Source organism: Alosa pseudoharengus, unplaced genomic scaffold, assembly GCF_046254945.1.
Source record: "Alosa pseudoharengus isolate Yale_2024_CS ecotype anadromous, Long Island Sound unplaced genomic scaffold, YU_APseudo_1.1 YU_APseudo_1.1_scf_2, whole genome shotgun sequence".
Lineage (NCBI taxonomy): Eukaryota > Metazoa > Chordata > Actinopteri > Clupeiformes > Clupeidae > Alosa > Alosa pseudoharengus.
The window spans coordinates 34672098-34690492 of record NW_027468663.1 but is presented as its reverse complement, the minus strand read 5'-3'; the positions used below and the strand labels follow the sequence as shown (position 1 = coordinate 34690492).

Here is an 18395-nt window from a genome sequence, read left to right as displayed (position 1 = left end):
TGGGTCTGCAGCTCTCCCAGTGACACAGGACTAATGTGCAGAGGGGTGGGTGGAGCGCCGGGGGCGCCGCGGAGGGTGTTTATGTGCCAACACACACCGGGAGACGGCCGCGGCAGCCGGCAGTACACACTCAGCAAACACCGTTGCGCCGACTGCACTGGGCCTCACCTCCTCCATAGGGTTTGATACGGCTCCAGAGAAATGGACCCAGTACAGGGAAGCGAATACCCCGGGAAGGTAACCGAAAAAGGGGGCCTTATTATTCTAATGAGAGGTTCCCGGACGTAAGTGAAAGCACATGATGGCCTCCCCTCTACCCTCCCCTCCCTCCCTCTCTCTGTTTCACGGAGCAGAACACTAGTCAAGCTTGTCCCCTCAGATTGCGCAGTCTGTTGTGGCGTGCGGCTCACGCAAGCTTGGGTTTCTCCGCGTGTTTGGAAGCGAGTGTGGCCTAAGCCCCATCTGACTGGAGTCCAGGCGTCTCTGGAAGCGTAGACGGCGTGTGTTTTCATAGCCCCTCTGGAGCTGGCCTGCCGAGCGCTGGAGTCTGTGACCTGCATCATGACAGCTGGCTGGCCCTGGTTCCTCCAAAGCAGCTCCATGCAGTAAACATTACAGCCCGGTGTCGTCTCATTCTGCCTGATCTGATTGGACCGTGGTGGGAGGGAGGTAAGGGGGGGGGGGGGGGGTGAAAAATAAGATAAGCACATAAGCGATACTTGGCAACGCTGCCTTTGTTTGAAAAGCCGAGCGCGGAGAACTGATGCTGGGTGAAAAAGTCCAAGAGGACAAAGATCAGTTGAAACAGGCGCACATGCAGACATGGCGCTCGCGCATTCTCACAGTCCCTCAGCCTGGAGGTGAGCGCACTGCAGGGCCTGTCACAATCAGTCATCCACTAGCCACGCTGATGACAGTTCCTCTTGTGAACCAAAACTGTTCTCTTTGGCACCCTGCAAAAACTCCCAGAGATCAGCCCAGGCATCAAAGCTGCAGCTGTGGTGTACACTTTCTCTCTGTCTCTCTCTCTCTCTCTCTTTCTCTCTCTGTCTCTCTCTCTCTCTCTCTCTCTCTCTCTCTCTCTCTCTCCCCCTCTCTGTCTCCTCGGTGAAAGTTAGTGTAATATTGCAGTGTGTTTAATCTCCCCACTCTGGGCTTAATAGCAGCCCTGGTGCTGATAGTGGGGTCCCCGAGTGCTCCAGCAGAGAGGAGAGTGATGAATGAGTCCTGTGATCTGTGATTAGGATCGGCCTGTTTAGAGCTGCTCTCCAGCTGGGGACCAGACACACTCACTCACTCCACAAAAGTTACCCAGGTCTCTCCTCGCCCAGGGCCCAGGCTGCCAGCTACTGCTGCTATTTACCAAAACTTTAGCAAGTGTGTACATACATCCGCCTGTTTGTATGTGTGTGAGTCTCAGCACTACAAGGTCCCTTTTGACCTTCCCAGCTTTCTACAGACCCTGGTACCTAGCAGTGCTTGTATTTTAGAGAGTGTGTATGGTTAGGTGAATAAGAGGACATGGCAGCAAGACAGAGACTATTGTATGTTAAAAAGGACGAGTCCTCATCACAAGGCTTGATTTTGTGTTTCAGGGCGATCTTTTCCAACCATCTCAATGTTTTTCTTATTCTCCCTTTAATAATTTACTTTCTAATTTGCTTTCATTTTTTCTTCAATTAAATCAAGTGAAAGTACAAATGCCCAAGCCACTGTGCAGTGTGAAATAACAGCATAGAGGCTAGAATTTAAAGTCATACCTTCAGGCTAAACTCATCCTCACACACAGAATAAAAGTGTAAAATGTTTTTTAATGTATATTTAACAACAAATACTCCAGTGACTATTGATGCGCCGTCTCAGAAGAATTATTTTTTTTCTTCTTATTTCTGAGGGCATGCTTGTTGCGAGACCACTCTTACATATCTCATTTTCTCACTTCTTTCTGATATCTCTCCCTTCCTCCCTCACTCCTACTCTCACTCTCTCTCTTTCTCTCTCTCTCTATTTAAACATTTATTCTGTGCTCGCGCCTTAAAGGCCCTCGGTGCCTAGTGCCGTTGTTTTTTTTACAGCTTTTAAACTGCAGTGTTGCCATTTCTCGTTGAGAGATCCTAGCGGGTGGGGACACGTGGGGTCCCTGTGCTCGTCCTCTCTAATTGTCGTCAGAGTGAGTGTCGCTCCCTTGATGTCGCTCTGCTCTGGGCCAACCCAGGCTCCCCGAGTCCCAGCAGTGGGAGCATTTACAAGATAAAAAAAAAATAGAAGCACTCTTCTCTTCTCTTCTCTTCTCTTCTTGTATTCCGGTTTCCTCTCTCTCTCTCTCTCTCTCCCTCTAGTGCTGGGGCTGGCTGTCCCATTTCCCCTCCTCCAGTATCAAAGATGGAGTGGGGTGGCAGACTAGCAGCTTCAAGAGCCAGGCTGACACTGCCTGCCTACTAGCTTTCACAGATCATTACATAAACATGACGTTCAACTCGTAACCTTCAATACTGATCGCGGGGTATGTAATGCTAGACCTGAACTGGTTCTTCCTCCATTGGTTAGAATTGAGATGTGAGCTTTAAAAAATGTTGATGAGAGATCCACTGTCCGGTGGGAACCAGTGGATCCGCTAAGGGGGGACAAATGCATTGGGTCAAGTATTTTGTGGATCAAAGTTGCATGCCTAACCACAAAGCTAGAGACTAGGCCCTTCCAAGATTCCTTTCCCAGAGTCCCTTGCCATGTCTCGACGTTTGGCAATGTCCGAATGTGCAGAACTCAGAACGTTTTATTTTTCAGTGGTTAATAACACCATCTCCCAAAATGCCGTCCAAGAGAGCTCCTTGGAAGTGGTGCTTATTTCCCCTTCAGGAGCAATACCGCTTCTCTCAAGATGGAAACTCCTTTCCCACGCTTCCAGTACATACAGATGAAAAAGGCCAAAGAGGAGAGTGTGCACCAACCAGATTTATATCATTTGATTCCCTCCTCCCAAAAGACATACAGTATATGCAAGCACAGGCGTTTTCTGTTGACACCATCCTCTTGATAAAGTATTCCTTCATTAATATTTAATCTGACACAAGACGTGCGTCCTCTAAAGTCCATTAACATAAAGCTCAGTAAATACTGATCCGCAGCCTCCCTAATGAATGGAATGCAAGATCGCTGTCACCTCCAAGGCTTCTTCAAAGACGTATTTAAATAAACATGAGCAGCCTTATTTTTATGTCTAACATGACTTCCTCCCAGACAAAGATTTTTTCCTCCCCAAATGTATTCTGTGCTAACCCAATTCCCACCACCCCCATCTCTACTATATACAATTCAATATTTAGACTAACCAAATGAAATAATTGTGTTGAGAATATGAAAAGAATACAAACATAAACAAGTAAGGTGCGATTAGTGGGCTCCCCTAATATGTCTATCAAGCCCTTAAACAGTGCTGCTTATGCAGTCACAAAGTGTAAATAACCGGGGTCTCTGAGTGTTTATGCTGAGGAAGTCACAGTGAGAGCTGCCATCTTATCAGGCTGTTTTTGTTAAACAGCCTCTTGGCAAACAGATCAATGTCTCCCAAAATGGCATGTGCAATTCACACCTGAACCCCAGTGCACCCTATTTGTTTGTGTGAGATTTTTTGAAGCGCTCTGCGCTCCGCTTGCTGTGCGTCTAATGACTGCATTTGCATGGCTGATTAAAGGTGCAAAAGAGGGGCAGACAAAGAGGAGGTGCAGAGAGAGAGGGGGGGGGGGGCAGAGGAGGAGGTTGAGCACAGAGAGCTGTTATCAGCCTTTACATGTTGCTCCAGGGCCCTTGGATTTCAAGTTCTTGCTCCCCCACCCCCACCCACCCCCCCTCTGGCCGCAGTGATTATGCAGAATCAATACATTTTTGTGTTTGTCTTTTTCCCTCTCTCTGATATGGCCTACAGGATGCTGCAGGCAAGGTGCTCGACCGCTGGAGCATCATGTCCCGGGAAGAGGAGATTATCACCCTCCAGCAATTCCTGCGTTTTGGCGAGACCAAGTCCATCGTGGAGCTGATGGCCATCCAGGAGAAGGAGGGACAGGCCGTCACCGTGCCCTCGGCCAAGACCGACTCGGGCATCAGGACATTCATTGAGAGCAACAACCGCACGCGCAGCCCCGGCCTGCTCACGCACCTGGAGAACAGCAGCCCCTCCAGCATCCACCACTTTGAGAACATCCCCAACAGCCTGGCCTTCCTGCTCCCCTTCCAGTACATCAACCCGGTCTCGGCGCCCATGCTGGGCCTACCGCCCAACGGCCTAGCCCTGGAGCAGGCCAGCATGCGGCTGCGCGAGCCCAGCCTGCCCAACCAGACCGAGCAGGTGGACACCAGCGAGTCCGAGGTGTCCCTCTCGCCCTTCCGCAGTGGCCAGAGCCCCAACAGAGGCAACCTTGGGCAGCTGCCCAACAACATTGAGCCCAAGACGGAGCCCAACAACGCCTCACCCATCTCCCCGACTCCCTCAACACACCAACAGCAGCCGCAGACACCACAGCAGCAGCAGCAGCAGCAGCAGCACCAACAGCAGCAGCAGCAACAGCAGTCGCAGCATCAGCAGCTGCCGCAGGGCAACAGCATGAGCGACCACCACCACTTTGTGAAGAATGACCAGTCCAAGAGCATCACCCACTCGTCCTTCTCCTCCAAGATGCACCGCATGCGCCGCATGGGCTCCACGTCGCGCAAGGGCCGCGTCTGCTGCAACGCCTGCGGCAAGACCTTCTACGACAAGGGCACCCTGAAGATCCACTACAACGCCGTGCACCTGAAGATCAAGCACCGCTGCACCATCGAGGGCTGCAACATGGTCTTCAGCTCGCTGCGCAGCCGCAACCGCCACAGCGCCAACCCCAACCCCCGGCTGCACATGCCCATGCTGAGGAACAACCGCGACAAGGACCTCATCCGCTCCAACTCGGGCCCCGGCACGCCCGTCATCTCTAGCACCAAGAGCGGTTTCACCCTCACCAGTCCCGGGAGGCCACCGCTGGGCTTCGCCACCCCTCCGCCCCTGGACAACATGCTCCAGTCGCCCCTGCAGAGCCCGCTGGTCTTCCCCTCGCTGAAGTCCGTGCAGCCGGTGCAGCCCGTGCCACCCTTCTACCGCACGCTGCTGTCGCCGGCCGACCTGGTGAGTCCTCCCGTCTCGCTGCCCACTAGCCCCATCCTGCCCACCACCACCAACAGCACCTCCCTGATGGAGCAGCAACAGCACCTGCTGGCCACCAGCTCCCACAACTCCCACAACTCCCATATGTCGGAGATCACGAGCCAGATGGCACACCGGCTGCCCACGCCGAGCGCCCAGGAGTCGGCCACCTCAGCCTCCGCCGCCGCAACCGATCCGGCGCCCAAGAAGAAGCCTCGCAAGTCCAGCATGCCCGTGAAGATCGAGAAGGAGGTGATCGACGTGGCGGACGAGTACGACGACAAGGACGAGGATGACGATGACAGCTGCCACCACCACCATCACCACCACCAACACCACCACCACCACCACGGCGGCGCGCACCTCCACAACAACATCAACGGCAACTGCAACAACAACAACAACAGTGGCAGCGGCCACCACAGCGGGGACAGCGGGCACCAGTCCCCCTCTCAGGACGAGATGAGCCCCAGCCTGGCGCTGAGGGGTATGCTGCGCTCCGACCGGGACGGCTGCCAGCGCGGCACAGGCGGCGGGTCCGGCGGAGGAGGAGTGGACGGAGGGGAGCTCCGGTGCATGGACAGCTACACCTCCGAAGACCAGGACCACGAGCGCGACTTCGAGAACGAGTCAGAGACCTCCGAGTCCAAGATGTTCTACCGTGATGAAATGATGGACACAGATGACCATCGAGGCGGGTCGACGGGGGGAAATGGCGAAGGCAGTCTGCACAAAGAGCAGCATGACGAGCGAGATCATGGAGAGGAAGAGGAGGGCCAACTGAGGAAGGACATGGAGGAGAAGAGCCGCTCGTCCCCCTCGCCTCATCAGCCGGTCATCAAGATCAAGGAGGAGCTCAACGACCCCACCTACGACATGTTCTGCATGAGCCAGTACGGCCTCTACAACGGCAACATGGCCGCCGCAGCTGCAGCAGCCGCCAGCATGGCTGCCCTCCACGAGAGCTTCATCTCCTCCATGGCCTACGGCTCCAGCCCCCCCAAGTTCTCCTCCCACTCGCCTGACGGAGACCTGTGCTCCAGCCCCGACCCCAAAATCTGCTACGTCTGCAAGAAGAGCTTCAAGAGCTCCTACAGTGTCAAACTGCACTACAAGAACGTGCACCTCAAAGAGATGCACGTGTGCACTGTGGCTGGCTGCAACGCCGCCTTCCCCTCCCGACGGAGCAGAGACAGGTGAGCACATTACTCCAACTATATTAGTAAGAGTAGAATAGTTTGCTGATTGCCTTCATTTCTGAATGTTGTTCTACGTCCTCTACAGCTAATATTACGATCTGTTTTGAATGTCTGACATTTCCACTGCTGGTTCAGTGCTTTACGTGCACCTTAAGCAGAAATGTACAGTCCCGCCACCCATAAGTCCTAGTTATTATCACGTTTTGTTCATGTGGAGGTGAAAATGACATATGACTTAGGAAGTGTATTTCCGATCAAAAAGACCTATAGGTTGGAACTCTCAAGGTTTGTTCATGTGGAGGTGAAAATGACATGATATAGTTATTTAAGATAAAAATATTTTTTTTTTGGTTTGAACTGCTCTGAAAGCTCATAAACAAACTTCTTTCGGCTCCCCTCTCATCAGATCTCTCCTTCACTCCTGAGCACACAGGTGAGAGGGGAATAATTATTGCTTTGCTAATGACGTGTTAATTGCTGCAGTACAGTATGTGTTGACTGTCATGTCAACTTTAAGGGTGGCAGGGTGACGACGTGCCGAGACACAGTGCTTTGTCAGAGCCGTCTGCGGGGCCTCGGAGCGCTGTTTACCTGTGCTCACTCACCTGTCACACGCAGGTGAGCGTGCATACATTAGCAGGGGCTGAGGTCTGTCAAACCGCTGCATTTATTAGCACATCGGGAGGAGCAGGTCTCGCTACCTGGGCTTGTTAGCACGTACCATCCACCCGCACCTCGGCCCCAGAATATAGCAGCAGCAGCAGGCTTGCAGCTCATCTCCTGTCACACGTGTCAGGGAGGCATCACAGGGCAAGCAGGCCATGTAGCGAGCGCCGTCCCAGGAGACTGGAAGCCTCCGCTCTGGGAACACTAGGAACATTCTGGGATTGTGGTCAATAACTAAACCGTCGGTTGTGGTTTAGAAGCTGAGGTGGTGAGCATGCAGCCATGCACCGATTTTACAATGTGGATAACCACCAGCAGTTAAACACTGACTGGTCTAACACATTTTATTCACAGAAATCATTTTTACTGTTCCCACCAAATCACCATAGAGAAAGCTTACAAATGAGCACTACTAGCTGGTTGTATACGGTAATAAAAAATAAAAATAAAAAAACCTCAAAGTAGAAATTAGTACAATTTGGCACATGTACAAACACACATTGTCAGGCACAGCTGCTGTATGTTAGGGTGTGCCATTCCGGTAATAGCAAATGGCACAGTCAGGGAGTAAGGACAAAAAGACCCATTCATCTCCTTCATTCCTCACTCATGAGAGAGATAAGATCCTGCACCCCCCCCCCCCACACACACACACACACACCTGCCTGGTGACAAGTGACAGTTGTATTTAGATAATAAAGATGCAGACTTTGAATCTGTTTTTTTCTCCCTCTTTCTGTCATTAGTAAACAAAAGCCTCTTAGAGGTTTCGTCTCCAGTGCAGCCCCCCCCCCTCCCCCTCCTCATCTTCCCCACCCCCCACACCTCCTCTTCTCCACCCCCAGCCTTTATTAAGTTCCCATGTTCAGTGTCATCTGTTCCCACCACTGTTTGTTCATTAGCAAAATGTAAATAACAGCGGTGACTCTGGGACTCAGCGGAGGCGGAACAGCAGAGAGCAGAAACAAGGAGACACAGAGAAAGGGGAAGGGGGGAGGAGTGCAGAGGAGAGAGGGAACAGAGGGAAGAGAAATGAAGGAGAGGAAAGAGGGCAGAGTGGAGGGTACAGGTAGAGCCTGGCAGTACCATGTGGACAAAATGGTAAATCCTGCACTCACCTGAACCATCAGCTAGCTTACCAGCTACCAGTGTGAGGAGCTAAGAGAAGCTAAGAAACAGACAGGCTCACAGCGTCATGTGCAAATAAGGAGACGTGCATTATAACTAGCACAAACACACACTAAACAAACATTAGCATTATGTACAACATGATTGTTAGTATGTCCTCATCTCTTTCCTGTCTATTCTGTTCTTTTTCAGCAGTGTAAAATCTGAACAGGTCAGTGTTGCCCATTTGCACCGTTGTGCTTTGTGTGGGATGTTAAGTGCGTGGGGCCACGGAGGGACATTAGGTGTGTGCCTGACCTGTCCCCATCTAATGAAGGGCAGGGGGGGCAGCAATCCCATCTCCAGCCAGGGCTCATTCTCCAACCCTATCACTTATCATTCAGCCCTTGCTTTTATTAGAGTGCGCTGACATTAGCGGCACCAACTAGTACGCACATCTGCTGCTACAAGCCGTTAATGGCCCTTAAGAAAGCGCTTAAAAAGGAGTTTATGGCACGGATACAGACAGTCATCAGTGAAAAAAGAGGAGGGGGGGGGGGGGACTGCTGAATTGTGGGGCTCGCAGTAAAGTGAGCGCATGTCGGTAGTCTGAGGAAAAGAGCTTCGAGGAGTTTTAGAGATGTCTAACAACCGCACAGGGAGGGGGAATGAGATACGGTGATTAGAGCAGCGAGTTGGTAACCACAAAGCAGATGGAAGAAACGGCATGGAACCAGAAGAGTCTCGAGCTCACTGTCTACTAGATACACCAGAGCTCCTCATGGGTTTGATTAACTGACCTTGCAAATAAGAGGATACAGGCGTTAGGGTCCCTGCACATTTCAGGCTTTGCCCCTTGCCCCTTCTTTTGAAACTGTCGTGGGCTTTGAGTCTGTCGGGCAAGGAAGGTGCGTGTGACAGTTGGACTAGATCAGGAGAAACAGAAGCATATAAATTCCTCTGAAAAAAAACAAAAAAAACATGAGTGCTTTCGCATATGGTCAGGGCAGTAGTTTAGCCGGATAGGACACTCATTGCTGAGACCGTATAGAGTTCGGTTCTTTTTTTCCCCCCTGTGGATGGATGTGACCGTGCTGCCCTGGAGTACTCTCTATTGTTTCCATATTTTTTGTGCGGGGATAAATTCCTTGTGGCATCTGGGAGGCATTACAGGGCTGCCGTTGCTGTGGAGTTGAGGTGGGGGTATTAAACCAACAGACAGGCAGCAGAGGGCCAGCAGCACGCAGGCCAGGCCTGGCCCGGCCACGTAGAGCTCGGCCTCTGCACAAGAGTGCGTGCAGTGGGAACTGTGTGGTGCCTTCAGAAACGTCATGCCAGTAAACAAGACAGCAAACACACAGGGACACTGTTGGACCACTTAGATTCATTGTAGGTGATCCAATTATTTGTAATTTATGAAACTGAAAAGCAATCCAATTGACAAGACAAATTTTCTGTTGATACAATAATGATTCGGTTTTATAAGGCTGATAATTGTTTAAAGCAGGTCTGATGAAGAGTGAAGAGATCAGCACTCGAGAGCTGAATTAATTATTTAGCTCATTTACGGTGTCAGAATAATTGTTTTTTAATCTGGGTGAATTAAACCTGAGACGCTTACATCTGCAGTGCAGGAATTTAATGAACCATTACAATCAAAAAACATCACAAGATACAATAGGACACAAAAGAAAAACAGTCCTAACCAAAATCATTCAGCAGTTTTAACTTGTTTCTACAGGTCTATATGTCTGGTTACATTAGTATAATCGTGCACTTTCAAGTTAGAATTTAAAATCTAGGACATTCAACAGATTTTTGTAAAAGTTGTCATGTGTCCAAATTGTAAAGAGATAATTATAGTAAATAAAAGATATTTATCTATGAATATATTTTTGAGAAAAATGCATTTATGACTGTAATAAATTACACTGGAATATAAAAACGCTCCATGCACGCACACACTTATCTCCTAGATGCTAAGTAAATGCAGTGTGGAGTTGAATGTAATTATAAGTGCATTAGTGCGTGGATGTCAGTGTGAGGCAGGCTGGCTGCTCACGCTGCTCTATAAATGATCGCATATTTGCTAGAGAGGGTGAGTCGCCACAACAGAGAGGCAGCATGATTAACTGCTGGAAGCACATGTGTACCAGTAATCACGCATGTTATTATCCTCGTTAATCATATTCCCCAAAACAAAGGCAGACTCCTTTTTTACCACTCCCTTTACCCCTCCTCTCAACATTGCACATTTTTTTTATTCTGCACGTGCCATCCCCACCGTCGCCAGTGACCCTCATTGGCAAGGCTGCCCCAGGTTCCCATGGTGCACTAATGTTCAGGCCCGTGGCCTCACGCAAGCCAAGCGCCAATGGAGAGTGAAGGTTAATTATATTGGAGAACCTGCTTGCCCCCCTCACCCCCTCTCTTCCTCTTTCGGTACCTTCTCTGTAGCCTGTAGTGCTGCTGGCCACTCAATGGCTGCTTTAACTAACTACCTAACTAACCCCCTCTCAAAGTCAGAGCAGAGCCAGGATGCTGTATTTCTGCATCCCCACAATGCAGACAGACTTTTTGGAGTTTTAGATGATGGCAGCGCTCCCCAAATGAGACTAAAATGACAAGAGAGTGGAGAGGAGAAGGAGGAGATCAATGATACACAGTCCCAGCGTTCTCATCTGCCCACCTCCCCGTGCTATTGCTCCTGATGAGTCCGGGAGAGAAGGGAGAGGACACGGGGGTGGGGGGTGGGGGGCAGAGCACGTATATATCTAAAGCGCATCATCATCTGTTTAATGGGACTTCTCGTCTTTCTGGTTTATGCATTACGACTCATTTAGCAGGCGCGAGCGCGGTGGGCAGGGGGAGCGACAGGGCCATCGGAGCCTAAAGATGATTAACGTTCACGGGACAAGAAGGCCCATTAAGAGCCACACTCTGCCTCCTCCTCCTCCTTCCTCCTCCTCCTCGGCAAAGTCAAAATGGCCTCTCCTGAGATGCCGCCCCCATCCCCGGGCAAAGATGAGCCTGTCAATTTGGTTTGCCTGCCACATTACTGGCCCATGAGAGACGCAGGGAGAGGAGGTGGGAGGTGGGGAGGTAGAGGAGGAGGCAGGTAAGGGGGAGGAGGGGGTAAGATTGGGCTGGAATGAGGACGGCAGAAGACAGAAGGGAAATGGGGCAGAAAGGCTAAAGCTGATGAATGCATGAAGAAATACCACAGTGTGCAAATGAACACACACAACACTCACAAGTACAAACACACGCACACACTAACAAACACAAACACACACACACACACACACAACACTCGTACACACACGCACACACACATACACAACACTCACAAGTACACACACACACACACACACACACACACACATTGACAAACACACACACACACACACACACACACACACACACACACACACACACTCACACACACACACACACATAGATTGTCAAACACAAACACATGCACATAGTAATTTACAGGGTAAAGAACAGACCAACAGTGATCAAAGGTAATGGGTCTGTTACTGTCGCTCAGGGAGATGCAGGGATATTAAAATCTTCCAAATGATTCTCAGGTCAAAGCTTCTTCATCCAAAGCTACACTCAGTGTTTTTGTCCAGGCTTCAAACCCCCTTTACAATAATTATACACACTCCAGTACCATTATTTATCAGTGCAGCAGTTATGCACTGCTGCTTTTGCCAGTGTGGTCTGCAGAGGATCTGTAGTTTTTCGCACACTAGAAGTAGGCTTTGTAATGTATATTATAAGATTTAATGTTTTTTTTTTATCAAGTGTTCATTGCAGAAAGGTGCCCTTAAAGACAATTAAATGGACCTACTTTTACTTGTGTATTGTTTCCTCATGGTATGCTGTGAGGAGCGTAATGTAGGGACGTGTGTGTTTGTGGGTCTTTGATTAGTAGTGTGTATACTAGTTTGTGTTTGTGTGTGTGTGCGCGTGTGTTCAGGGTCATGAGAAGGCAGTTAGCCCCGTCAGACTAGAGCTTATGAGCAGTGTGTGGGTGTGATCTCAGGGCTGGTGACATGCTGCTGAGGAGCCGCCCACAGGAGCGCCTGGAAAGCATGCCGTGTCCCTACAGGCACAGGACGTGGCCAGCACCCCCCCCCCTACACACACACACACACACACACACACACACACACTGACCCCACTAAGACCTCCGCCCAAATCTGAGGCACTCTTTACTAGCTTCACATATACAATTACAATACCTTAAAGAGGATATTGTTAAAAGGTCCTGCCCACCTACAATTTCTCTCTCTCTCTCTCTCTCTCTCTCTCACACACACACACACACACATACATACTCATTCTCTCTTGCTCTCTCTCTGCCTCTCTCTCACACGCACACATACACACACATACACACACACATACCTCACTTAGCGCTAGTCCCAGCTAATTGATTTGCCATGTTCCTACATGCTGCTGATGCTTCAGTGGCCGGCTCCTGTATGCCTTATTAACAGAAAAGGGTCCCTCCATTGAATGTATTTTTACTTCTTGCAGGACAATGTCGGATAGGGAACTAAATAATTAAAGAAAAGGGACCCTTTTTGACCGCATCAACCATGGCACTGCTGGTAAGCTCTACAATACATTGTGCAATCCATTTACCCTTCACGGCAAGGCCGCCATTTTAGTTCCCTATGCGCCCTTTGCATGGACCCCATATGCAAGGAATGGATCAAAGTCATGTCTTTCATTGTTTTTTTTAAATTTATTTATGTATTTATCAAAAGGGAAGATGGCTGTATGAGATTCAACTACATACACATCACTGCAAGTTTATTGTCTTACATTTTCTTGAGGTTTTTTTGTTGTTGTTTTGTTTGTGTTCTCACTGTCTGCTGTCGGCACTGTTGATGCTTCATTTGAGATCTGTCATGCTGGGACACTTGAAGTGGTCACTCTTCACCTCTTATTACTGCATGTGTTTGGGTAAAAACTAGCCCAGTAATAGCCCACAGTGCACAGGCCCCAGGGCTCTTTACAGCACGGCACTGGGGCATTTCTCAGCAAGTGAGCGCCTGGTTAAGTGATCCGGCTCTCTGGCATGACAGGGGGCCCAGTTTTATTAATCTGGGGGATACACGGGACACTACGCTCACAAGGGCAATTAAGCCCCTCCAGGAGCCGGTGAGCTCACGCTGCTCAAGTTGATGCTAATATGCAATCCAGTTCCCTGTGATTATTACATTACCGTGGCTTGAATCAATTGATAAACTCCCATTCAATGTGCTGAAGTATTTAATTGAGTCAGAGTCTATTGGATTTGAGCATGGCTACAGACATGCCGACCAGAGTCGAGCTGTTAATGGGATGCTTGCTGCATGGCACTAGCTTTAAGTGTTAGCACAGTGTTCGCACACTGCTGTGAACAGTTAATACCATTTAATGAGGTGAGTCTGTGTTGAATGAATAGTTGGAAGAAATAGGAGATTATTCAGTTCAAAAAAGCACCTCGCTTCAAAACAGTTTGTCATACAGTATTATTCAAATCATGTTTGGGAAACATACTGCACCTGGAGGGGCATACTAAAGTCCTGCTGTGAGCAATGCATACACACGACTACAATTTAGACAATGCAGGCACTTCATTTAGTAGTAGGGCAATTCAATGGAAAATTACATTTTTTGTAACATCCATAACGCCAATAAAATGTGATGGTATGGTATGATGTGAATTACATGATGTGAATTACATGAAATTTGAGCATTTGCTATTTTTGGCTGAAGAATGTAAATGAGAAAAAATGCACAAAAATGAATGTTATCATTCACATCATAGATAGATAGATAGATAGATACTTTATTGATCCCCATGGGGAAATTAAAGAATACAAATACAAATACAAATGCCAAGGCATTTCACTGGTGTTATGGATGTGACAAAAAGTCAATTTTCTGTGGAATTGCCCAGTATGTGCTTAGTGAAGAGACATCGTGTGACACTGATGATCTCTGTCCCTCTGTCTTCTTGCAGGCATAGCTCCAACATCAACCTGCACCGAAAACTGCTGACCAAAGAGCTGGACGACATCGTTCTGGACCCCCAGCTCATACCAATGCCCAAGGACCTGCGTGCCGAGTTCCTGGCCAAGATCTACGGGGGTGGCGGCGTCCACCACCACCTCGGCCTGGAGGCCCTGGGAGGCGGCGCTGGGGGGCTGCTCCACCGCGGGCTCATGGGCCGCGACGACGACGCCGGCTCCCCCGCCGGCACCGAGTACTCTAACAGCAACGGCGGCTACTACCGCGGCCCCAGCGACGACTACATGGTGCTGGACCTGAGCACCACCTCCAGTGTGCAGTCCAGCGGCAGCGTCCACTCCTCACGCGAGTCTGACGAAGGCAGCGACGAGGGCATCCTGCTGGACGACCTGGAGGGCGCCAGCGACGGCGAGGACTGCAGCCCCAACGCCGAGGCCCAGGGCCAGGCCGGCACCAGGAGGGACGGAAGTGATGGAGCAGGAGGAGGAGGAGGAGGAGGAGGGGAAGGAGGAGGAAGAGGAGGAGGAAGGGTAGAGGTGGAGGGGCCCCTGTCCAGCGACCCCTCCTCCTCGCCCTCTCTCCTGGCCTCGAGTGGGGGCAGCGGCGGTGGCGGTGGAGGCATCCTCTGCACCATCTGCCACAAAATGTACAGCAACAAAGGGACCCTGCGGGTGCACTACAAGACTGTCCACCTGCGGGAGATGCACAAGTGCAAAGTGCCTGGCTGCAACATGATGTTCTCCTCAGTGCGCAGCCGAAACAGGCACAGCCAGAACCCCAACCTCCACAAAAACGCACCCTTCGCCACCATGATTGACTAGCCTAATTCGTCCTCCTCTCTCTCTTTTCCCTTCATGTCCCCTTCATCCAGACACTCACACACACACACACACACACACACACACATATATATATATATATATATATATATATATATATATATATGTATATATATATATATATATATATATATATGTATATGTATATATATATATATATATAAAAAAACAAAATTTAAAAAAAGTCCAGCCCTCAGTGACTCGGGTGCCCATGTTGTGCCTGTCAGAAAAACAACAGCACTACCACATCATGTTTGATTTTGAATTCTTCAGTGGTTACCTATGAACATGAGCAGACATTGAAGTTCTTGGAGAGTTGTGCCCGCTGACATTTCCTTCTTTGGAAGAATCGGATGAGACTTTTCGGAGCAGAGTCCCTTTAACCCCAGGATGGCTCCAGTTCCTTCATCTCTCTGACAGAACCCCCATCCCTCGTCTTAACTTAGTCCATCTCCAAAGAATCTATTCAAACTCTTATTTGTGACTGTTGCCTGCAGAAATGATAATAATGGAAAAAATTAAATCTTCTTGTTGTATTGGTGTAATGATAGCTTTTAAAAAGAACCCCCTACAAGAGCATGAACAGCTTCATTTGTAAATAATGTCCTTAAAGACTTTTGGTGTAAAACAATTGTATTGATGGTTGTTGGCTTTTTTTGTTTTTATGTTACAGTACAATACTTCCAGCTCTAAGGTAGGCAAGAAAGAGGTAGCATCTTAATAGCTTGATTCATTTATGTTAGCTTAAAAACATTTTAACTGAGAACAAAAAAAATCATGTGACTTGTTTTATCTACTTGTTAGATATGCAGAGGTGGCCGGCATGCTTTTGGTCTCCTACTCAAATATTTTTCTTCCTTATTTCTCATTTTTGTTAAGTTTATCGCTTTAGTGTACAATTTTGTTTTGCACTTTGCAATTATACATGGGGGATGTGTAATATTCTTAGAAGGAAAACACTTTGCAATGCTGGGTCTTTTCAGATGACATTGATGCATTTGTCATGGCTACAGTGCCAAGGGGGAAATACTGTATGGACCTTTAGCATAAATGTGCTGGCTTTGCACACACACAGGTTCAGCTACAGACCTTATTTCACACATGAAAACCCATATGTGAATGGAGTAACCCCAGTCTCCAGTCCATAAAGTGTATTGAGTGTTTTGTAAACTTAAAAGTGTTTTCCTCGGTAGGATATGTGGCTGAACATGAACTGCCAGATTTAGACTCTGAAGACAAGTATTACAGAATCTGATTCTGTTTAAAGAAAAAGGGGCAAAGCTATGTATGGCTGTAAAGGACTTAACCAAGAATTAGTTCAACAGAATTGTAGGCGAGTCTTTCTACTGCATGTGGTGTTTGTTACCTGCAAAAGGTTATCGTATGAAAGTTAGTGAATGTCCCGTAATTAGTTTTGTCTCCTCAAAATTTATTTCATGAACAAAGAAATGTCCATTTCAAGGTATTCTGTGAATGCAACAAAAGAGTAGTTTTAACTGTGACCAAAACCAGAAGCAGTGTTGACTTTTGTTTTTGTTTGTTTTTGTTTTTTTCGTCAGTGTACACAGACACTGATATCCTGCTAAAAGGTATGATGCACTTGAGTCTTAAGCTTATTCTGGGTTTTCCTTTCAGTCCAAATTGCAACATTTCTGCAAAACGTTGACATTGCCAAGCCTGTGTGTTTGTATTCTAGTGGGTGAGAATGTGCATAATGCATTCTGTGGCCAAGGCAGTACACCACAAACCATAAGTAAATAAGGTACACATTTTACCCTATTAGTTTAAGGAGAGAGAGAAATATTTACTTACAGGCCTCCACGTCCTGTTGTGCTACCCAGTTTGGGTTTAAATTTCTGAAATGATCAATCTCTCCCTCTCTTTCCCTTACTAGTAAATAATAATACTTGTTTGTTTGTGTGGGACTGAGAAACGAAAGACTGAAAAACAGTTGAAGTGCAACCTTACAACTGGTGCATCTGCCTGGATACTGGCCAACACCTCTCATCTTTTCAAGTACTTGCTCAGCGCATCCACACACGTCAAGAAGTACAAAAGAAAACACCTATAGATCCCCTGATTCGCTGCCATCTCGCCTTCCCCTAGTCCAGCGTGACAGCAGCACTTCTCCCTTGTTTTTCTGAGAGGAAGCTGATGAAGAGTGAGGCAGAGAAAGAGGATGGAGGCGAAAGAGAGTGAGTGAGAGAAAGAGAGAGAGAGAGAGGGCGTCTGCTGTGCCATGGGGGGGTGGGGGATGACAGCGAGCATCATTAAAAATGTGCTGCTACACAGTACCTGGAGGCATCCGTTCAATTCCGCTGCTGATCTGTCTAATAACTCACTTGTCACTTCATTACATTCAAAGATGTGAATGTTGCTGACAAGACTGTGACATGGAGAGATCCAACCCCACTCCTCCCTCCCTCCCTCCATCTCCCCCTCTCTTCCTCTTCCTTTTACTTTCTGCTGCCATGCCTAGAAGCCTTCTTTCTCTTTCTCTCTCCCACTCTCTCTCTCTCTCTCTCTCTCTCTCTCTCTCTCTCTCTCTCTCTCTCTCTCTCCTGACACTCTCAAACACACACACACACACACAGATATACATACTCGTATTCCACACTCTCACACACACACACATGCACACTCCCCTCCCATCCTTGTCCAGGCCCCTGCCCACAGCATGGGTCCTGAAGGGACATGGACTAATAGTGTACGCTTAAGTTCACTGGGCGGCCATCTCCCCGTATAAGAGGTGTAATTGCCTGTTTATCCCATGCGAAGGGAAAATTGAGTGGAGAGAGGCAGGCCTTCTCCCTGGGGTTGCACCCCGCCGCACACTGTCTCATTCACCGGGAGGGCCAGCAAAAAACGAGTGCCACTCTAGAGGCTGCTGACAGCTGTCTCTCACAGCCCAGCCCCCACCTCCCAACATACAGACACACACACACACCCCACACACACACACTTCACACTATTACACACACAAAGACACACACTTTCTCCAGCTGTGTAGCAACTGCCCCACTAACAGGGCAGTGGGATGACAGCAGCAAGAGGACTTGTTAACCTCTGGTGATGGACGAGGCAGGGGCACAGACAGGCACGCAGAGGAAGGAGAGAGTTTAGAACCTGAGAAAGAAAGAGAGAGAAAAGAAAAGAAAAACCTCGAGGGGCACCGGAAGAGAATGAGTCTCTGCATGTTAGAATGGCTAGTGTATTATCGTGGAGACACAAAGTATTCACCTTTGCAGCCATCTCTCTGGTTTGAGATGGTCCGAGGAAATATTCAATTATGGCCTGAGATCCAGAGCCTGCTGAGAGGTTGATGAGCAGAAAAGGCTTTAGTCGCAGTCAGTCACAAACATGATCCAGAGCAGGACG

General features: G+C 48.7%; 1 protein-coding gene across 1 annotated transcript in view; it reads left to right on the top strand.

Annotated features, from left to right (window-relative positions):
* Positions 1-15057, top strand: part of bnc2 (basonuclin zinc finger protein 2) — a 162928-nt gene extending 147871 nt beyond the window's left edge. Inside the window, exons 5-6 of the mRNA XM_076294765.1 lie at positions 3923-6366; positions 14171-15057. Of these exons, the coding sequence (XP_076150880.1) occupies positions 3923-6366; positions 14171-14999 (3273 nt within the window). The 3' untranslated portion in view covers positions 15000-15057. The remainder of the gene's footprint in view (positions 1-3922; positions 6367-14170) is intronic.
* Positions 15058-18395: the final 3338 nt, after the last annotated feature.